This window comes from Fulmarus glacialis, unplaced genomic scaffold, assembly GCF_000690835.1.
Source record: "Fulmarus glacialis isolate BGI_N327 unplaced genomic scaffold, ASM69083v1 scaffold5875, whole genome shotgun sequence".
NCBI classification, from domain to species: domain Eukaryota; kingdom Metazoa; phylum Chordata; class Aves; order Procellariiformes; family Procellariidae; genus Fulmarus; species Fulmarus glacialis.
The window spans coordinates 21,696-40,230 of NW_009214815.1; the positions used below are offsets into that span (position 1 = coordinate 21,696).

Genomic DNA, 18,535 nt, shown 5'->3' on the forward strand with positions numbered 1-18,535 from the left:
TTTCCCTATTAAACTGTCTTTATCTCAATCCACGAGTTTTCTCACTTTTACCCTTCTGATTCCCTCCCCCATCCCACTGGGGGGGAGTGAGCCAGTGGCTGGGTGGGGCTGAGTTGCCGGGTGGGGTTAAACCATAACACATCCTCATCCTCCATCTGAGAGCTTTGGTCTGAAGACCATGGTGCTTTCTGCCCATGGTCTTCCCAGCAGACTCAGTTCACTGTCCCTGAAACCAGTGGAGGTGGGTCTCCCCACTAACTTCCAGGTAAGCCAGCTCTGAAGCCTTTAAATCTGCTAAAAATGATGAGAAATTGCAGCATAACGTTGCTGAAGTGCATGGGGGGGGGGAAGAGGAAAAGGAAAAAAAAAGAGATTTCACGGGACCTGCTTTTGAGTGCTGTTATTTCAGTGATGAAAGTCACAGGTTGCCTATAGATCAGACGGTGCCACAGTGGTGATGGAGCATGAAACCTCACTTAACTCCCACTTCGCAGTCCCCGCAGCCCAGCCGCCGGGGTCCTCGCGCCGACCACATTCCTGCCATTACACCCGTGGCTTTTCCCGGCTGATAGAAGCTAATCCTCACCGGCTGCGTTTTAGAAAAACAACAGCTTTCCTCCTTTCATACTGAACCACTGATGCAACAGCTCGATGTCTGAACGGGAACGTAATCGGATACGTGAGCAAGTTGTGCGAGTGCCATTAGGGAAAGGGAAAAAAAATAAAAAAGCAAATATACCAGTACCCAAATGCGAACAGACAGGATTCCTGATTTACGGGCAGCAAGCGGGGTTCAAATTGAATCTGCATTGCCTCAGCAAAGGCATCTGCTTATTGGACGATTTGTTTTTTAATGACCCTTCGATGTTGCTTTTGCAGAATCCTAGTTAAAATGCCATGTCGAATAAGGGCAACCCTGTGCCTTGTACTGCCACAGCCCGGTCCTCTGGTAGGTTTAGGACTATGCCATGATTTGTAAAACCTGTACTTTGATACTCTAGGAAAATAAACACAACCCAGACAGAGAAAAGAAATATAAGAGTGAACCCCAAAGTGCTGAGTTCTTTCAGACTCAGGTGTGGGCCAGCCAGGCTTTAAATATTATTTCTGTTTAATCATGCAATACTATGCAAGACCTCAAGTGGAACGAAACAAAAACAGTTTATGTGCTTACTAGCAATAATACGGATTTTGTAGTAGGAAACCAGTATTTACTGTTAAAGTTATTAGGAATTAATTATTCTCCCTAAATTACTAGGTAAAAAGATTAAGAAACAAAGGTATTTGTAAAGGAGTGCTTGGTTAATTCCAATAAAGGTAATAAAAAAATCCTTGTTTTTCGGACAAGGGTCTATTCTCCTTTTAATACGTACTCAAGCCATACCAGCCCAGTGACCATGTTAAGAAGCCAGTGGGTAATTCCCACTGAATATGGCACCACAGCAAGGAAACTGGTGGAGATGGACAGCCCAAACAGCTCATTCCCTACTACCACACCAAACAGGCAGACGTTTAGCAATTTCCCATGGTCACCTAACACCCGATCAAAGAGGTGCCTCGTCTGCGGCATCAACTTCGTCTCTCGTTGGCACGGTTTGTGTGGCAACGAGAATCCATTCATCCCAGAAGAACTCAGAGGGACTGTCCACAAAAAGCATCCCAGCACTTTGGTGGAACATCAAAGCGCATAGAGCTTTACAGATTACAATCAACGTCCTGAAGAGCACCAAAAAGCCTTGTGGGGAAGCCAGCGCAATTCATAGATCTCGCACCGATGTAACATGCTCACGCTCATCACCTTATTAAATGGGAGGGCTACCAGAAAGCTAACGAGTAGCCTTTGAGGGCTGGGTGTTTGACTTTTCTAAATTGAGGAGGAGACAAGGGTGGGGAATAACATGGCAAATACTGTATTGGACCACAGTGCAGGCCCATATTCACTGCAAACTTTAATAAGCAGCCGAGTCCTCACTGCTTTGGGGGAAATGAGAGCAGTTTGGGATTCTAAAGTATCCCACGACCATGAGAGTATCCGGCAAGAAAACCACATAATCCACAATAGATAGGAAAGTCAGCCTGCCTTCCTCGGTTCGGCTCATGTCCCTCTGCCCTAGCAGCACCGCATCTTCCCTCTCTCGATGAAGTCTCAGCTGGTACTTTGAACTGCTGACTCTTAAATTTGCAGAGAAGACAGCGAATGCCACACCGCTTTGTTTCCAGTCAGGCTTATTTAAAGCTCATCTGAAGTTTTCACCTCCCGGATCTGTAAATGCTGCTGCTGATTCATAACGAGGCAGAGAAGTACTTTATTAATCAAACCCAGCAGAACATTTTCTACAGGAGGCATTTATGTGAATGAGAGCAGCATATGAGGTTACACTTAGCTAGGAAGAAAATTACAAGGGAATCTCAGTTCTCGTGCTTCAGGGCATAAGCTGATCACCAGATGGGGTCAGGAAGAATTTCACCCTCCTTCGTTCCTAGATATAGTGTTGCACAATAGGTAAACTATGGAGGCACAAGGAAGAAGGAGAAAAGCTGATTATAGCCCCAGTTTTTCCCCCTGCTTTCTCAGGAACTATGTCCCCAAACATTGCCAGACAGAAGACAGTAGGTTAGAAAAAATATTGGGCTTTAGTTTGGCAGTTCTTACCCAGAAAATGATATACACAAGAGCCCTGACTTCACATGTCCAACTAACAAAACACTAAGCCTGGCCAAAAAACCTCCTCTGGGAAGCTGGTGGGCAGCAGGTACCTTGTAATGGGTACTACTGACATATTTAATATATTACAAACATTTTACGCTAGTTATAGCTAGACTTCTAGATCTGGGAGAACTTTGCCACAGCTCATGGGAACAATTTTTTCGTTTCAATTCTCTGAGTGCTTTGCGTTCAAATTAACCCACTTACTTCTCTTTCTTACTGCAAATTAATAAACCAGTGGAACTTAAAAAACAAGAAAAAGAAAGAAGAAGAAAGCCACAACACTTTGTTAAAACCGCTAAGTTTCAGCTGGTATCATGTCAAAACCACTTGAAACATGAAACCAGAAATCTTCCTAGGTTGACTCAAAGACTATGTCTATACTAGGAGTGTTTTACCAGTGAAGGAATACTGGTATATAAGATTGGCAAAGGTCTCCTGGTATAGATGCAACTATAGCAGCAAAACTGAGTTTTAAACTGGTCTAGTAAATTGAGCCAAGAGTTTTGTTGAGGGACTTGCATCTAGGTGAAGTTCTCCAACAGTTCTAGCAAGTGAATTGGTCAGGGGCAACACCTCTTCACATCCTGGATAGACACAAATACATCAGCACAAGTTTTGAGTGTAGAAATAGCCAAAATTAGGTAGAGGTTGTTTTGACACTCTTTTGAAAAAATTAACCAGCTCTAAATTTAGAAAAATGACAAAATCGTTTTATTTTGTAGACTTCACGGTTTTATTGCTAACTTCTGGCATAGCTGCAGTTAAACATCTTATTTCAGTCTTATAATCTGTGACACATGGTACTTTATGATTTCTCTCAGCACAATGAAATCTGTCTCTCAGCATGCAATCATAAATGTTGCATACAACCCTCACAAGCAACCTTTGGAGATTTCTCCATAACCCAGTTTGTTTATTCTAACAGTGGTCAGCACTGGTGCTCGAAGGAAACCGCCACGTGAGAAGATTGTATTATTGTTCTGATAGAAAGACAATTAAACGCTGGCCGCTTCCCTCAACACCAGTGCAAAATAAAAACACTGAATAAAAATGTTCATTCTAATATTGCACACACGGAGGAAAAGGCAGAGCAACGTGGCAGTTAGAATTTCACCAGATTCCTACTCAGTTTACCCAGATGGACTATTTTGGACTATTTTGGACTTACGGCAAAAAGATATTTTAAAAAAAGAAAGACATTTTCAGCTTCAAACACTATAGAAAAATCCACTTCCCACCTAGCTTCGCTTGGAACACATCTCTCACTCTGTAACAGCCTCTTTTACTGCAGTTGAGACACAAATATCCATAAGCAATTACTACCGTTGCCTGTGCAAGTCAAACCTATGGTTCTGTCTCTTACCTGTAATCTGACTCTGTCCTTGTGGATTAAAAGGACTTGGTGCAGAGTTCAGAGAGGGCCGTGGGCTCTGGGTCGGGACCCCTACTCTCATACTGGGATGAGGAATGCGCCCTAAATCACTGAGGCGTTCAGAGAACAAACTAGGTTTAGAGTCATCAAGCTTCTGTCTGTGCCCTGGAAACAGCAAATCATAAAATAAAAGCGTTAATAACAAGATTTAGTAATTTAACACACCCCCAAAAAAACCCCAGAATGGCCTCTAAGGACCTGTTATTAGATTTAACGGACTTACAGGTATCTCGGCTACCCCCGATAACACAGTGACATCGGTGGGGTGATTTGTGTTTTGGGCATGGCTGTGCTGGTGAAAGCCTTATCGAGTACAGCTGTGCCCATACAGATGTGTAACATGTTGCAATTTGGATCAAAATAAGCACTTATGAGGACACCCACACAAGGTCTTTTTTGTCTTTTTTTTTTTTTTTTTGCTGCTTTAACTACACTAGGTAGTTAAAGGGGCAAACTTTCTTTTCCAAAAGCAAGCCTCATATGTAAATACAAGTTATCAAGTGGGACAATTATTCCATGCCTGGTTTATATGTTGTGGATTTTTGCTAAGAAAATGCAAGCTTTTCTTCTCCTCTTATTTTTTTTTCTTTAACTCTGTCACAGTTAGTCATTAGCTTTCATTCCTCTGGGAGATTTTCCAAAAAGTAAATAGTCACTGTCATTTGAGAAGAGCAGTATCGCAAGGAAAACCTTCAAAGCTGCTGGCCAAGACTGGGTCCTACACTCCCTCGCATGGTCACCCTTCCTCAGTGCTCCTACTTCTCTCCCCCAAAACAGGCTAATTGCCCTCGTGCCGTACGGCCGCATTAGGAAAAGTCATTTAGGGGTGCTTGGTTGTCAAAATGTAAAGGGGAAAAATGGCAAAAGCAACAGGATGCCCCAACTGGTACTGCTCATATTGTCATTGAGATGTTTCAAGAATAAAGGTTTTACTTCTCTAACTGTATTTTTGCTCCTAAATTTAATTTTTTTCCAAAGTAGTTACGGGATGCTCCTCGCCCAATGGCGCCTTTGAACGTGAGGTGCAGAAGGTGTTATTTCTGTCGTTCAACATACGGAGAAACAGGCATGCATAGAGATTAAGATCAGGACTAATTTTACTTAACTTTAGCCATTCATAAATCAGGCATCTAGTCTAAACTCTTCTAATGTAGACTTCCTCTACAGTTAATGGAAAGAAATAGCTACTTCCAGAGGGCAATTCATCTCATTTGTCTCTGACACTAGTCTTAAAACGGCATGATTCACCTTCTGAATTTGCTTGCTCTTCCTTCTCTGATCAGAGAGAGAGCATACATGACTAGTTTAATTAGACACCCTCACCATTAGTCAAGATTAAATGGAATGAATCTTCCCCTAAGCTACTGACCAAGGTCACACAACAAGCCTCTGGCAGAGCCGAAACAGGGGCCCAGACCCCCTGATTGCCACCCAGAACCACGTCTGCCTCCATCCCTGTAAGCAGTGCCGGGGCACAGGCATAAGCAATAATTGGGTAGGATATTTTTATGTCTTTAACAATAAGAAGGTTCCTTGGTAGGGTTTGGGCTTGAACCCTTCCAGATGATCCCCAGCGGCTTGAGATAACCCGTGTTGTCCTTCAGCAGTGTGAACACAGACATCTGTCTGGAGGCTACAAGAGTTCGGCTTTGCAAACATGGTCAGATTGTCCCATCGGTCTTAGGGCCAGAGAACCAATTCTGGCACCGGTTAATTTATTTTAAAACCATAAATGAGGCCACTGAATCTTGAGATTGAACTATCAGACTACCAGTCTTAAAAAAAATGCCTTTTAATGTTACCTCTCACCACAATACTGAAGTACACGGGTTCACATCATCTAACTGGGACCGTGGTGCCATGACACATAGGCAAAGCGATGTCAGTACTAGACAGCTAAATCCAAACTAGATTCAGAGAAATCGTGGTTCTAGACAGAGAATTGAAGGATTCAGGACGGGAGATGAGAAGAAACGGGATGGAATTTAATTTTGGAGAAACTTCTCTAGCAATTTAAAAAAATTAATTAGTTGACCCATTATTTTGTACTTTGAAGTATGATTTTTCTCCCCCAGGATGACTCAGCCTAAAAGCACGGGGTAGGCGGGAGCTTTGTCCTTCAGGAGAAGGTGCTGCTCTATGTTAGAGCTGACATGGGTGGCTACTCCTCTCTTCAGGAGGTATCAGTCACTTTAAATGGGGAATGATTTTTGGTGGGCTTGTAACAACTCTGTAATGGCAGCTTAATTAACAGGATAACATCTAACCTGGTAGTCTTTAGCATTATCTTTTCAATCTATTTAAATTACAACTTGTAGAAGCTAGGTGCTGCTAAATCTGAAGAAGCGACTTTCACACACACACGCAGTCAGTATTCTCTTGAGATTTCTCCTTCTCCATCTTCTTCTCCTCCACAATTTTTATGTATTCGCTTTTCGCCTGTGCCAGTCGTATTTTTCACTCTTTTTTAAAGGCATCTCCTTCCCCTCCCCTTTTCTCTTCTACTCATTCCTAATCACATTTCAGCAAATTCAAGAGGGCTCAAAATAAGGCAAACATGATTAGCCTATCTCTGGCCTCACGCGCTAGGGCTGACTTTATCTGGGAATGAATCCACCCCCAAAATGAATTTTATTTTGAATTTTCGTAGAAAAATCCTGTGCTATGTTCATACAGTGCCCTTTTCGCTAAAGAATCACTAACAAACCGGTGCACAAGCTATTTTAACTGTCTTCAGATAACTCAATGAACACTTGTTACATAGGTCACCACTCCTGCACCAACCTGTGCCCGATAACCCCCAGCTTTGTTTTCATCGTGCTCTATTTGCCTGTGCATAGCTTTGCTAGAAAAGAGTTTGTATTTAATTATGTGTATTATTATTATTATAATGAACTAGGTCTATCAAAAGAAAAATTAAGCAGGATAGCAGTGCACTTTAGTATACGCAGGGGGGAAAAAAAGAAGAAAAAAAAGGAAAAAAGAGGAAAAAAAAAAGAGGGGGAAAAAAAAGAAATAAGAATAAAGATTCCCACATCTGGTTGAATTAAATGATCTAGAGATGTGTGGGTTTGGGTGTTGCCACCTCCCCCCCAAAAAAAAATGTAGAAAGCTATATGCACATCTGGAAGACCCCAGGCATCAATGGAACTGCAAGTCCCCAGAAACCAGCAAGGGGCCGAAGGCAGACTTGCCTTCCCCTTCTGGACATTTAAAATTTAGGATTGTAACACGGAGTCATGTTGTGACAAAGAGACCCACAGAAGGAGCCACACTCCCCCAGTGAAATGTCCCAGTGAGATGAGATTACATTACAGCTTCGCACGTTATGGGTTACTATGCTTTGATAAAAGCTAAGACGTGCTCACATCGAAAGTAAGCAGGAAACTCAACAAAATCTTCGTATTCAGGAGGTGCTCACAAAGAAGTGTAGGCAACTTAAATAAATCTCTTGCCCTGACTCCTGTGCAGAAAAAAAAAAATCCTATTAAGTACAGAGGAGCCATGAGGTATGGGCTGAAAACACTCTAAAAAGGCCTTCAGAGTAGCACATAAGCAGCAGCAATGAAATATGTGATACATGTTTAAAACTCATTCCACAAGCTGCTTTTCATCTCTCATTGATATATGTGTCCGTTGACAGAGAAATTCCTGATCCCAGGGGAGTGTGCTAAGAAAAGCTGTATTCCTTGGTCTCAGTCATGAGGCATAATTTTATTTCAGGAAAAAAGATTAGGGTAGCAAGTGTGGATAGCTCAGGGAGAATCTGCAATCTGCTGCAGCAGTGAGTACATTAAAAAGCAATATAAAAGCTATAAAAAATAGAATAAAATAATGTTGCAGCTATCCCAATGCCTGCACCAGTGCATTTAGTGCCGGTTGCTCTGTTACAAAGATGATTTTGTGGAATGGACTGGGCTTGGAGGGGGACAAAACGGTTATGGACACAGGCAGTCTTGGATATGAAATGCAATCAAAAATATTGAGGCTGTCCCATGAGTTACTGAATAAGGATGGGACCCAGCGGCCATTGGAACAGATCAGGTCACAGGCAGGGAGATGGGAAAGAGATAAGAAAAATTGAGAGTTAATAGACAAAGCTATACAAGCTGTTCTGATTTGTCTGTTGTCATAGTACAAAACATGTCAGATATTAGAAATCCATTATTCGCTCCAAAATGACAAGCAATATTCTGGTCTCTCACTGCGACTCAGCTATTTCAAGCCAAACACCAACCTGAGTATTAGTTTCCGGAGACAGAAAGCATTGCCATTAATCCGCCCCAGTACCAATTTTGGCCATTTTACATGAACCAAACCAGAAAATATACTGAGAGAGTGCAATAAAGTCGGTGCAAACTGCAGCCAGCCAGACGGTGCCTGCGCTGCTGCTTCAGCTCGCCAGTCCAGGACGGCCTCAGAACATGTTAAAATGGCCCACAGAAACTAATGTTCAATTATCACATCCCAGGCATGGCAGAAGATGTGAGGAGCCTTCATCTCCATCTTAATCATTTCAGTTTAAACTAAACGAAGGAATGTCTCCCAGATCAAAGCAAGGCAATCTTGCGTCTGCTGGATGTGGTAACTGGAAAGGGACGTGAGCTCGTCTCTCATCACTGAACTTCCACCGCTCCACTGGAGAAGTCAAGATGTAAATTGGGCCATGGAAGAGGCTGACTTGCAGAATGTAAATGTGGTGTTGATGCTTGAAGATTTTTACCTCCTCGGGGAGGAGGGGTGTGCGTTTTTATCTTTCAGCTTGTGGGTGTGGAACTGAAGACTAATCAGATTATGCTACACGTGGCCTCACCAGATGCTGACACTCAGGGACTCCCTTTCTTTGTACCGTGTACACCACCCACCAGTTTTTTTGTGTGTGTGTTTTTTTTTCTGGTACCAAGGAGATCTGGTTACCAGATTTTCAACAGATGCTTTTATCACTCTCAAGTGGGTTAGCTATTTTCAGTCATCGCCCAGTTCTATCTTTTCTGCTTTTGCCTTAACAACAAGAAGTATTGTGGGAGTCAGGTGTCTCTGTAAAAGAGCCAAGGGAAGGCAGAAAGGTCATGAAAGCGAGAACCTGGGCTCTCACCTGCTGGGGACATGTTTGCTGGGACATCCCAAGCAGAATGGAGGTGATGACCCAACATGAAATACCACCACAGTTTGTGTTTGCTCTATGTCATGAGTGTGCTCAGCATCAGCCGGTGAAGTTTGGAGAGTCACTCCATGGAGTGACTACAGCTGGAAAGGGCAAACAAAATAAAAATCCTTTGAACACCAGGGCCAGTAACCAAGGCTTTCTGTGGCTCTGGGTTCAGTGCTGAGATCGAAAACGCAGAAAAACTTTAATGGCAAAGGGACTTCCCTTCAGGCTAAGGAGTGGCAGAAAGAAGAAGAATCACCTAGTTTATGAATTTATAGCCTATATACCCCAAGCTTTCCCTGACTTCAAGAGAAGCACATCAGAGCCCAAGAACCCAAGTTTTCATTATTCCCACTGTTCTCCAAAGGTGAGGTGCTTTAAAAAGGTAAAGAATGGGCACATTTTTTTCTACTAACATTATATGTCTTTGAGACAAACACTCTGATTACGTCTCTTTAACACTAGCACGCTAGTGACATATTTCTGTGCACACGCTGTAGGAGACAATTCCACACCACAAAAAAGATAGGATACATGTCCTCTGAATTTCATCACAAATTCTCTTAAGTTCTCTTTAGATGTCTCCCTGCATTTCATCCTATTTGGTCCTACAGATCAGATGTAACTGGGAGCGGGCTTAACTGAATTCAGCTACAGGCTTGTAAAGCTGAAGTCAGGGGAGCCACATTTATACCACAGTAAAGGAGTTGAGACCTGAGCCTCAGGTTTCTTAACAGCTGTTGTGCAGGGACTGAATAACGCTGAGCATTCAGCATGAAGCAAAAATATTCATTGTTCTGTTACAAATTTCAGACAGTACACCATTGCAGCAAGATGTCACTCCAAAGCAGTGTCAATCTAATCTACGCTCTGGAGGTAAAAATAAGAGAGCCATAAATCAGCAAAAGCCCAGAAGATGCACATCAGCTCTTTGCAAGGGAAAATCTCTGAAGCAAGTCACAAGGGTCCCTCTTGTGTCTCTTGTCTTGTGACAAACTGTCATCCCCGGGCTGGCTTCCCCCCACCCAGTCCTACCGAACGCATCCAATCCAACGTTCATGACAAAAAACCCAAAACACAAAAGAGCCAAACAATTTTTACCCAGGAAAGGGAAAAGCTTGGAACCCTTCCAGTCTCTTGGGTAAAGACACAATTATGAGAAGAAAAATATAATCCACCCAAGAGACATAATTACATAATTAGGCCATAGGCTGTGCATAGGAAAGGTTTTTACAGTTCATAAAACAAGGAGCTACATAGGTGCAGTAACTGCAGTTAATTCACTCAATGGAGAAAAAAAAGATGTTTGTTTTTTAAATAGCTGAGGGCACCAGTTTGCATTAGACTGGAGAGCTTATTCTCCCGACTGTACACAGAGCCCTATTAGTGTCAACAGGAGCCACTCAGACCCAGGCAGAAAACAAGACCCTGTCTCTTTTTGTTCTTAAAAAAGACGTATTTTTTACCCAAAGCAGGTAAGGCCTGTACCTGAAACTATTGCAAGAAAATGGAAATAAATAAAGACAGAGGAACACACGCTGTGGATGGGCTCAGTTCCTACACAACAGATCTAACGCGGCCCATTGCCAAAATCCCACTGAGCTCCTCCTCCCTGACCCCTGCTCTCCCGAAGGACTGCAGGCTACTGGTACGGCTCCAAAAGGGCCAGATCCAGCTCCCAGGGGAACCAGTTTCGCTACTGTCTTCCCGGAGCTGTGGCTCCAAGCCGGGGTGAGCAGAGGCAGGGGCAGGTTTGAACCTCAGCATGGAGGTCAAGCCCACAGAGCATCTCTGGTGTCGATGGTCACCTCCCCACTGACTTACTGGGAGCAAAAGCAAATGTCGACTCAGCTCATCTCGCAGGCAGCCCGCCCAGCACGGGACGAAGTCAGAGCTCCCAGCAGGTCGAAGGGAGGAAGGGGCAGGAAGGTTGGGGGAAATGATCCCATGGGTCCCTTCGTGCCCATGGGAATGACTCTAACTCAACCATTGCGAAGCCTTTGAGGATATAAAGCGCTATCGATGCTTTTTAAAATTCAGCTGGGGCCTGTGAAAAGCACGCATCCAGCTGAAAGACAGACCCAGAGGTTGGGGTTTTTCAGCAAATGGCAACAGCTGCAAAGGAGCCTCTTGCTCCCAAAATTTCTCCAGGTAGAGAGACGAAAAATGCCTGCTCGGAGCAGGGCTCCAGGCTGCTCCTCTGGCAGACGAGGGACTGACGAGGGGCGTGTGGCAGGGGCTGAGCCGGCCAGGACGTCTGCACAGGGGACGTTGTGTTAAAACGGCAAAACCGGAAGATTTAACGAATGAAATCGAAAAGGTGCTTCGAGAAAAAGGACAAGCAGAGCAGGAAGGGGCTCGAGTGAGATTGCTTTTGCACCGGTTCCCTCCCACCCTTCAGTCATCCCGGCGTTGCAGGATCCACGCTGCCCTCCGCTCTGCCCCTCTGCTGCGGTACGGCTTTGGCTCACCAGTAAATGAGCAAGGTCTCCCCTTGCTTTTTTTTTTTTCTTTCTCTTTTCTTTTTGAAAAGCTTTTGAATTCTGACTTGGATCTTGAAGCTTGTTCTGCAAAGCTGAGCAACACCCCGTATGAACATCAGCACAAACCGTGGGAGAGAGCAGGTGGGACCCCCTCGCGCCACGATGCTCTGCCTTCACCTTTATCCATCCTTCAGGAACACAAAGGAATCTGTGTGCACGTGTGCCAGGAAACCAGCTAAACATTGCTGGCATCACCGCCTGGAGACATTAAAGACAACTCATATAAACAGAGACTGTCACGCAAGTCTCGGTCCCTGCCTTAATTCCCTTTGCATGCTGGTATCTGTTACGCTCTCCCCCTTCTCCTCCCCCTTTTTTTAGCAGAAGGGGGGAAAAGGGAGAGCAAAGGCTGTCCCGCAAAAGCACAAGAGCTCCCCATTCTGACTTTATCATCCCCATCCTAACCCAGCAATGTCTTTGAGGAATAAGGCTTTCCCCCCCCGGCAAAGGTAGCTATCCTATAAAGAGCGCGCCAACTTCTGTTGCTTGCTGCAGCGACCGGCAGTAAAGATCATAGCAAACGAAGGGGGCGAGGGGGGGGGGGAAGAAAAAAAATCTCCTCGAACTGGCCTCCCTCCAGCTGGCAGGAGGGGATGGTTTTCTTAACGCTTGCGAAACCTGATTACTTTAAAAGAACGAAAAGGGGGGCGATGTAAACACAGCTATTAAACCAGATTTAAGGCGCTTAGTTTAAATCTAGTCTAAGAGCTCTCCGATGCTATGCTGCTCTGCTCTCTAGACATCAATAAGGTGCATTTTCATTTTTGGTTTTGTTTTAGACCCCCAAAACCGGGAGCGTATTGCAGCTGAACGCTGCGGTTACAACGGGAATTCAGGCATGGAAGAAACAACAGTTAAGCAATAATAGATGGATGTGTGTGTGTTTGCACTGTATCTTTCAACAGATTGTTTTGCTGCGTTAGAGGACTACTGTGTTTATACCCATGCAGCAGGTTTTAAGCAGATTGTTTAAACTTGATTAAAGTGGGATATTTCTAAAATAACCTTACTAATAAAATTCAGATGGCTAAAGAAACCTGAAAACGTGGTTAAAAATAAAAAAGATGCCATTTCAATCTACACTGGTGGGGGTAACATGATATAAACTCCAAAAGAAAACAGTCTTTACAAGTTTGACTTGAAGGATTATCTTGTGTATCAGCACCCTCTGTAGCAGAGTAGCATTTATCCACGTATCCACCCATGTTAATGCTGTTGCACAATTTACTACAGCCGTGATAGACAGATAATTGCTTTATCCACCCAAGTGTAATAAACGGAGTCTACTATGATAATCCTTGTATTCTTATTGTCTGCGAATGCCAAGTAAGGGAGAGACGTACACTCTCCTTCCAAAACTACTGGAGTTTACTCACCCTCAGACCTTCTAAAGTGTTCTTATTGCATTCCACTCCCCTGCTTGCAGCGCCAAGTATTTTGAGTAGTGTCAAGTTATTGCTATATAAAGGGCACCTACACTCAGGCTATACGGAGGCAGAAGCCAGGATGCAGCAGCCTTTAAAAAAAAAAACAACCACACTCAAACATCTTTTCCTACTCGGTAAGTAAAACGGGCCAAGTATTATTTGTTCCTGGGCATAGCACAGAAAGTAATTAACCTGTCCTTCTAAAACTGGACATCTATTTGGTTCGTGTGGAGTCTGTCCGACTGTTGAGAAATGTCGTCTAGCTGCTGGCCCATCAGTGTTTTCCACAAAAATCTATAAATATTTTTTATTTTGAATGTCAAAAACAGGCGTATCCTTTAAAAGGTTTACAGATTCCTGGTGGCTCCATGAGCTTAGGTTTGTGGCATCAAATTTGTAATGACAGTTTGATGGATGTCTCCCTTTTTTCCTCTGGAAAGGTATAAAGAATTGGTAAAAATTATGCTTATATGCTTAACGCCATTCTTTGCTCTTATTTATACACTCAAACATGTAAAAAAGTCTCGTGCTGCTGGCAATGAGTGGGTGTATCGGGGCAACTTTCACGTTGCAGAAGGTATTCCACTTTCTGTGTCATCAGAGCACTTGCACAAGCACCTACACGATGCGCAAGTTTTGAAGATGGACAGCCCTAAGCGGCACATAAATGATGCAGCTGGGCTTAAGAGAAGAAACGTTGGCCTGAACATCCTGCCAACAATCCTGGAGGTGAGTCGCAGTTTTTATCCCCTTGTTATGCTCCAGCTCTATCTGCCAATGCCAGCAGGGGCATTTCTGTATCAGGTGGAAGCTGGGATGGATTAACCTCTGCTTTCAGGTCTTTGAGGGAAAGAAAGCGTCATTTAAAGGTTAAAACACAGCCATAGGGGATGCATGGATGGGAGTTCGGTGTTACAAGGTTGCCCGCTGACTATCACTAGCGATACTGAAATGGAAGGTATTTTATGCGTCTTCGGCCACTTAATATTTATTATTTTCTTTAATAACTTGGATGATGCAACACAAAGCACGATTATAAAATCTTGAGATGACATCCAGTAGGGAGGAGTCCTCCAGATTTTGGAGAAAGGGGTCAGAATTCAAAACGATCTTAGCAAATGGGAGAAATTATATTTGACATGTCATTCGTAAAATGGCATGCAGTAAAAGTTAAGTGCATTGTACTACACTTTGGAGCAAGAAATCAAATGCTCAGATGCACCACAACGACAAACCTATTAGCCAGCAGCACTGCGGAGGAAGATCTGGGGGTAGCAGTGAGTTGCACGTTGAATGTGAGTCAATAATAGGATTCTGTCTTTTTTTAAAAAAAAAAAAAGAAGTAAATGCAGTTCTGGGAAAGATTAATGGTTAAGTTGCATAGAAGACATAGAAGGTAACTATTACACTCTGCTCAGAAGTGGTGAGACATCAGCTGGCCTGCTTTATCCAGTTCGGGACACCACCCTCTATGAAAGATACAGACAAATGAGAGAGAATCCAGAGAAGAGCAACAGGAGCTCTTAAGAGCTAGATAAGAGATTTAGAAAGCATGACCTACGTGGAAAAGTTGAAGGAAATACATTTGTTTAGTCTAGAAAAGAGACGAGCAGGAAAGGACATGATAAGAGTAAAACGTTTTCTAAAGAAAATGGTAATCAATTGATCTCTATGTCAGCTGAGAGCAGAACAAGAAAAAGCTGGCTTCATTTGAGGTAGAAGAGATTTAAGAGATTAATTTATGATATTAGCAAACTCCTTTTTAAGTGTAAAAGAAAAAAACACAAAACCCAGACTTGTTAAGTAAGTGGAAGACACAGTACTGGATTTAAGAATTTGGACAGATGTCAGTGATGACCTAAGTATACACAATAATTCCTCTGAGGAAAAATGGACTAGGTCGCCTGAGGTTTCTTTTAGCCCTACTGTTCTAGGACTGAGTGATTGTCTGTGCTTGGTTAAGTCACGTACACAATATTTTTAACATGAGTACATCAAGTTAGGCAGCTCATGCTAACTGTGGGCCTGATGCTGCAAAAAGTTCAGCATCTCCAGCTGCCATGAAAGGGCACAGTGAAATGCAGGCTGTGTCTGCTTAGGTATTCCAGACCACAAGGAACCTGAGTTTGGAAACCCTGGTCTTAACCCCTCTGTGCCAGAGTTTCCTACGGCTCTAACTTCAGAATAACTGTCCTTTCTGTAACTTCAATAACTGTAATATCCAGCCTCACAGTGGATACTACAAGATTGATTTCACCATTAATTTAGCAAGCATGACTCTGAGTTTCTATTAGTTTTCGGGGGAGACACAACGAAGTAAAACTAGAATTTCACACCCAATGCTTGAGAGTGTTCCTGCATCCCCAGAGGAAGATCCAGAAGACCATTAACATGTTACTAGTCCATGACTGGTTTTGGTTGTTGCTTTCTTTCTTGTGCGCCTGCTGGTTACTCGAAGAGAGACGGTCCCACACAGACTAGCCCTGGCCATCCCCTTCTGCTAAAACCTATGTGCTCCTCTCCATGCCAGTATGAAGAACAAGGGACACCAAAATGACAACCTTCTCGGGGAAAAAAAACCCACTAAGCCTGGAAGTAAATGTTTTGGACAACCTATGTCTTCTATGAGAGTGTAGGGACCTCCTCAACACAGTGAGAGACTACAAAATCCTGGGATTTTCCAACAAGACAGCCTCATTATTTGCATTATCTGCTCCTGGAAGTGCTTCATTCATAACTATCTCCACTGTATATTTTTTTTTTCCTTTGGCGGAAAAGAAAAGAAAAGATACATTCTGCTGTGAGCTACACAAACACAAATCCCATCCTTGCTACAGAAACTCCAGCCCTACATGCATTCATCTCACATTAAACCCCCCGACCCCCCAGGCTGACTGCCTCTACCCCGGACCAGCTGTTTAATAACAACATGCCCAAAACTCAGCAAAGCATTGCAAGCGCATGAGATGCAAGTCGTTGGCCAAAGTTAAGCCTGTCCTTACGGGCTTTGCAGGTCGCTAATTCGGTGCCTAAGCCAGGTGTTTAACCCGCTCAGGGGCGATGTCTCGTACCGAAAGCCCCACGGGGGACAGAGGGGAGGGAGGTGAGTGACACAACTGCATTTGGCTGGAGGAATGTAATTTTTTTTTGAAGGGCTCTGGCAGGGGGCTGACCCTTTTGCCGGCAGTTGTAAAGTTTGTTTAGTAACGGGGAGCCTCCCGTGAACTTAAAAACAATAGGAAAACAGAGTCCTGGAGAATAAATCTCCCCCCCTGCCCCGTTTGCCTGGGCGCAAACTACCAGAAGGTAACAAATCCCCAGGAATGCGGGCGGCAGGGGGGGATGCGCCTGCGAGACGGAGCTGGAGGGTGGCCAAGACAAGCAGCGGGCGATGCCATTCACGGAGCGGCGAACTGCGCTGATGAACACCCGGGGAAAGCCTGGGAAAGGCCGGGGCTACAGCAGGCAAGATGTCCCCCGCAACTGCTCCGGCTGCTTCTGCAGGGAGCTCTTCAGGAGCTCATCCCACAGAAACCCCAAATACCTCTTCTACTGCTTCTAGCCGTATTGAATTTAGGAGAAAGTGGGCTACTCCTCAAGGCATGGTGGAGAAGGTCAGTCCAAACAGGACCTGATTTTTATTTCTGATTTCGTGAGTCTTCCTTGCCTATACACCGGGGGAGCTCAGAGGGCATTAATTTTTGGTCACTGGGCAGGATGCAGTATACGAGACAGGGAAACCTCTGTCTTATCACCAGTCCCCTGAGCTGCACAATCTTCCCCCAAGTTCATTTTTTAAAGATTATAGCTCACAGGCTTTACTTTCATACTGCTGTAACTACTCCATTAGTTCACTGCTAAACAGAAGTCCACTTGGGCATTACATTGTGGGTGCAATCCGCTGGAAAAAGGAAAATCAAAGAAACAGAAGCTGTAAATGCCTAGTCATAAAAATCACAAGTCGATCAAATGGGCAGCTGTGAAGTTAATAGCTTTCAAAGATGGACACAAGCACGTACAGCCCTACCTATAGATATGCTTTGAGCTTGGAAAGATGTTAGAACGCGTTGGATCATCCCTGGCACGTGCTTCGAATAATCTCTAACTATTTTATTATTATTTTGGTGAGTCATTAAGTTTGGATGCCCACTACAGTACACCAATGGAAAACATCTCTACAATGCAAGGGTAGCAAGGATATTTTATTCTGCTTTCTTAAAACAGGCAGAAATAATGCTAAAGTACTTAAATTCTGGAAATACTCATCATCCCTGTGCTATTAATATCGTCTCAATAGCTTGTTCTATTTAAAGTAAGTTTCTTTCTTTGGGTTTTATTTTGCGGGTGGCAAATCCTCATTTAATTCGCAGGATAAAAAAGTATGAACCTACAATTGGAAAAATGGGATTGTATGGGGCCCAAGCCATCCGCCAGAGCCATGAATAGAGGCTTTGCCACCGTCTTCAGTGGGAGACAGCCTGGCCCTGAAGTCTTTACAGCTTGCACAAATTTAAATTTTATTATTTGCTTTGTTTTTAATGTCATATGACTCATTTTAAGGAAGAATATAGCTGCTTCCACTGTAATGGTTACAGTTATGTATCTGCGAGGCCAAAACTTGATCCCTCGGTTATGGAATTTTAGATACAAGCTGTGTAGTCCACCTTTTGGCCCTACCGCTTGCTTTTTTTCCGCAGAGAAAATAAGGCACACTCAAGCCCTTGGCACCATTTACTACAGGACAACACATACATATGTGGGGTTTCCTTTCTCTTTAAGCACAACCCTGATTTAATTCCATGAAAGAATAATGGAAAATAGAATGTAAAGTGCTCTTCCCCTTTTGTCCAAGAAAAGTAAAACAAGCAACGCTGGTGATGATGAAGAAATTGGATATCTTTTAGTGGTGCGTTGCCTTGGGTTTTTTTACAAGCAAAACTCATCTGTCTTAACCAATTTAAATGAAGTAAAAAGGCAACAACAGAAAAGAGAGATGGCAAACTTTCTCCAGCTTCAACACAAACTGTGAGGAAGTCAAGGCTTAAAAAAAGAAAGTGTTTTTTTCAGTAAAAGTCTACAGAGAGCTCAGCACTATGACAAAGGAAGAAACTTGGTTTTTAACTCTTCTCCAGGTAGGACGGATCATTCCTTGTCCTTTCACTCCAGCTTCCCACAAGGTCCATGGGATTATTCTCCTTTTGGCAGCAGAAAAGGAGTTTGGCTGTCAGTGTCCCCATCGTTGACCAGCTTTGATGCACAAACGAGTTATTCCTC

The 18,535-nt window shown here is 43.6% G+C and overlaps 1 protein-coding gene across 1 annotated transcript in view; it reads right to left on the minus strand.

Annotated features, from left to right (window-relative positions):
- LOC104077451 (runt-related transcription factor 2-like) overlaps positions 1-18,535 on the minus strand; it is a 74,601-nt gene that overhangs the window by 19,828 nt on the left and 36,238 nt on the right. The window contains exon 6 of the mRNA XM_009578700.1: positions 4,074-4,247. Coding sequence (XP_009576995.1) covers positions 4,074-4,247 — 174 coding nt within the window. The remainder of the gene's footprint in view (positions 1-4,073; positions 4,248-18,535) is intronic.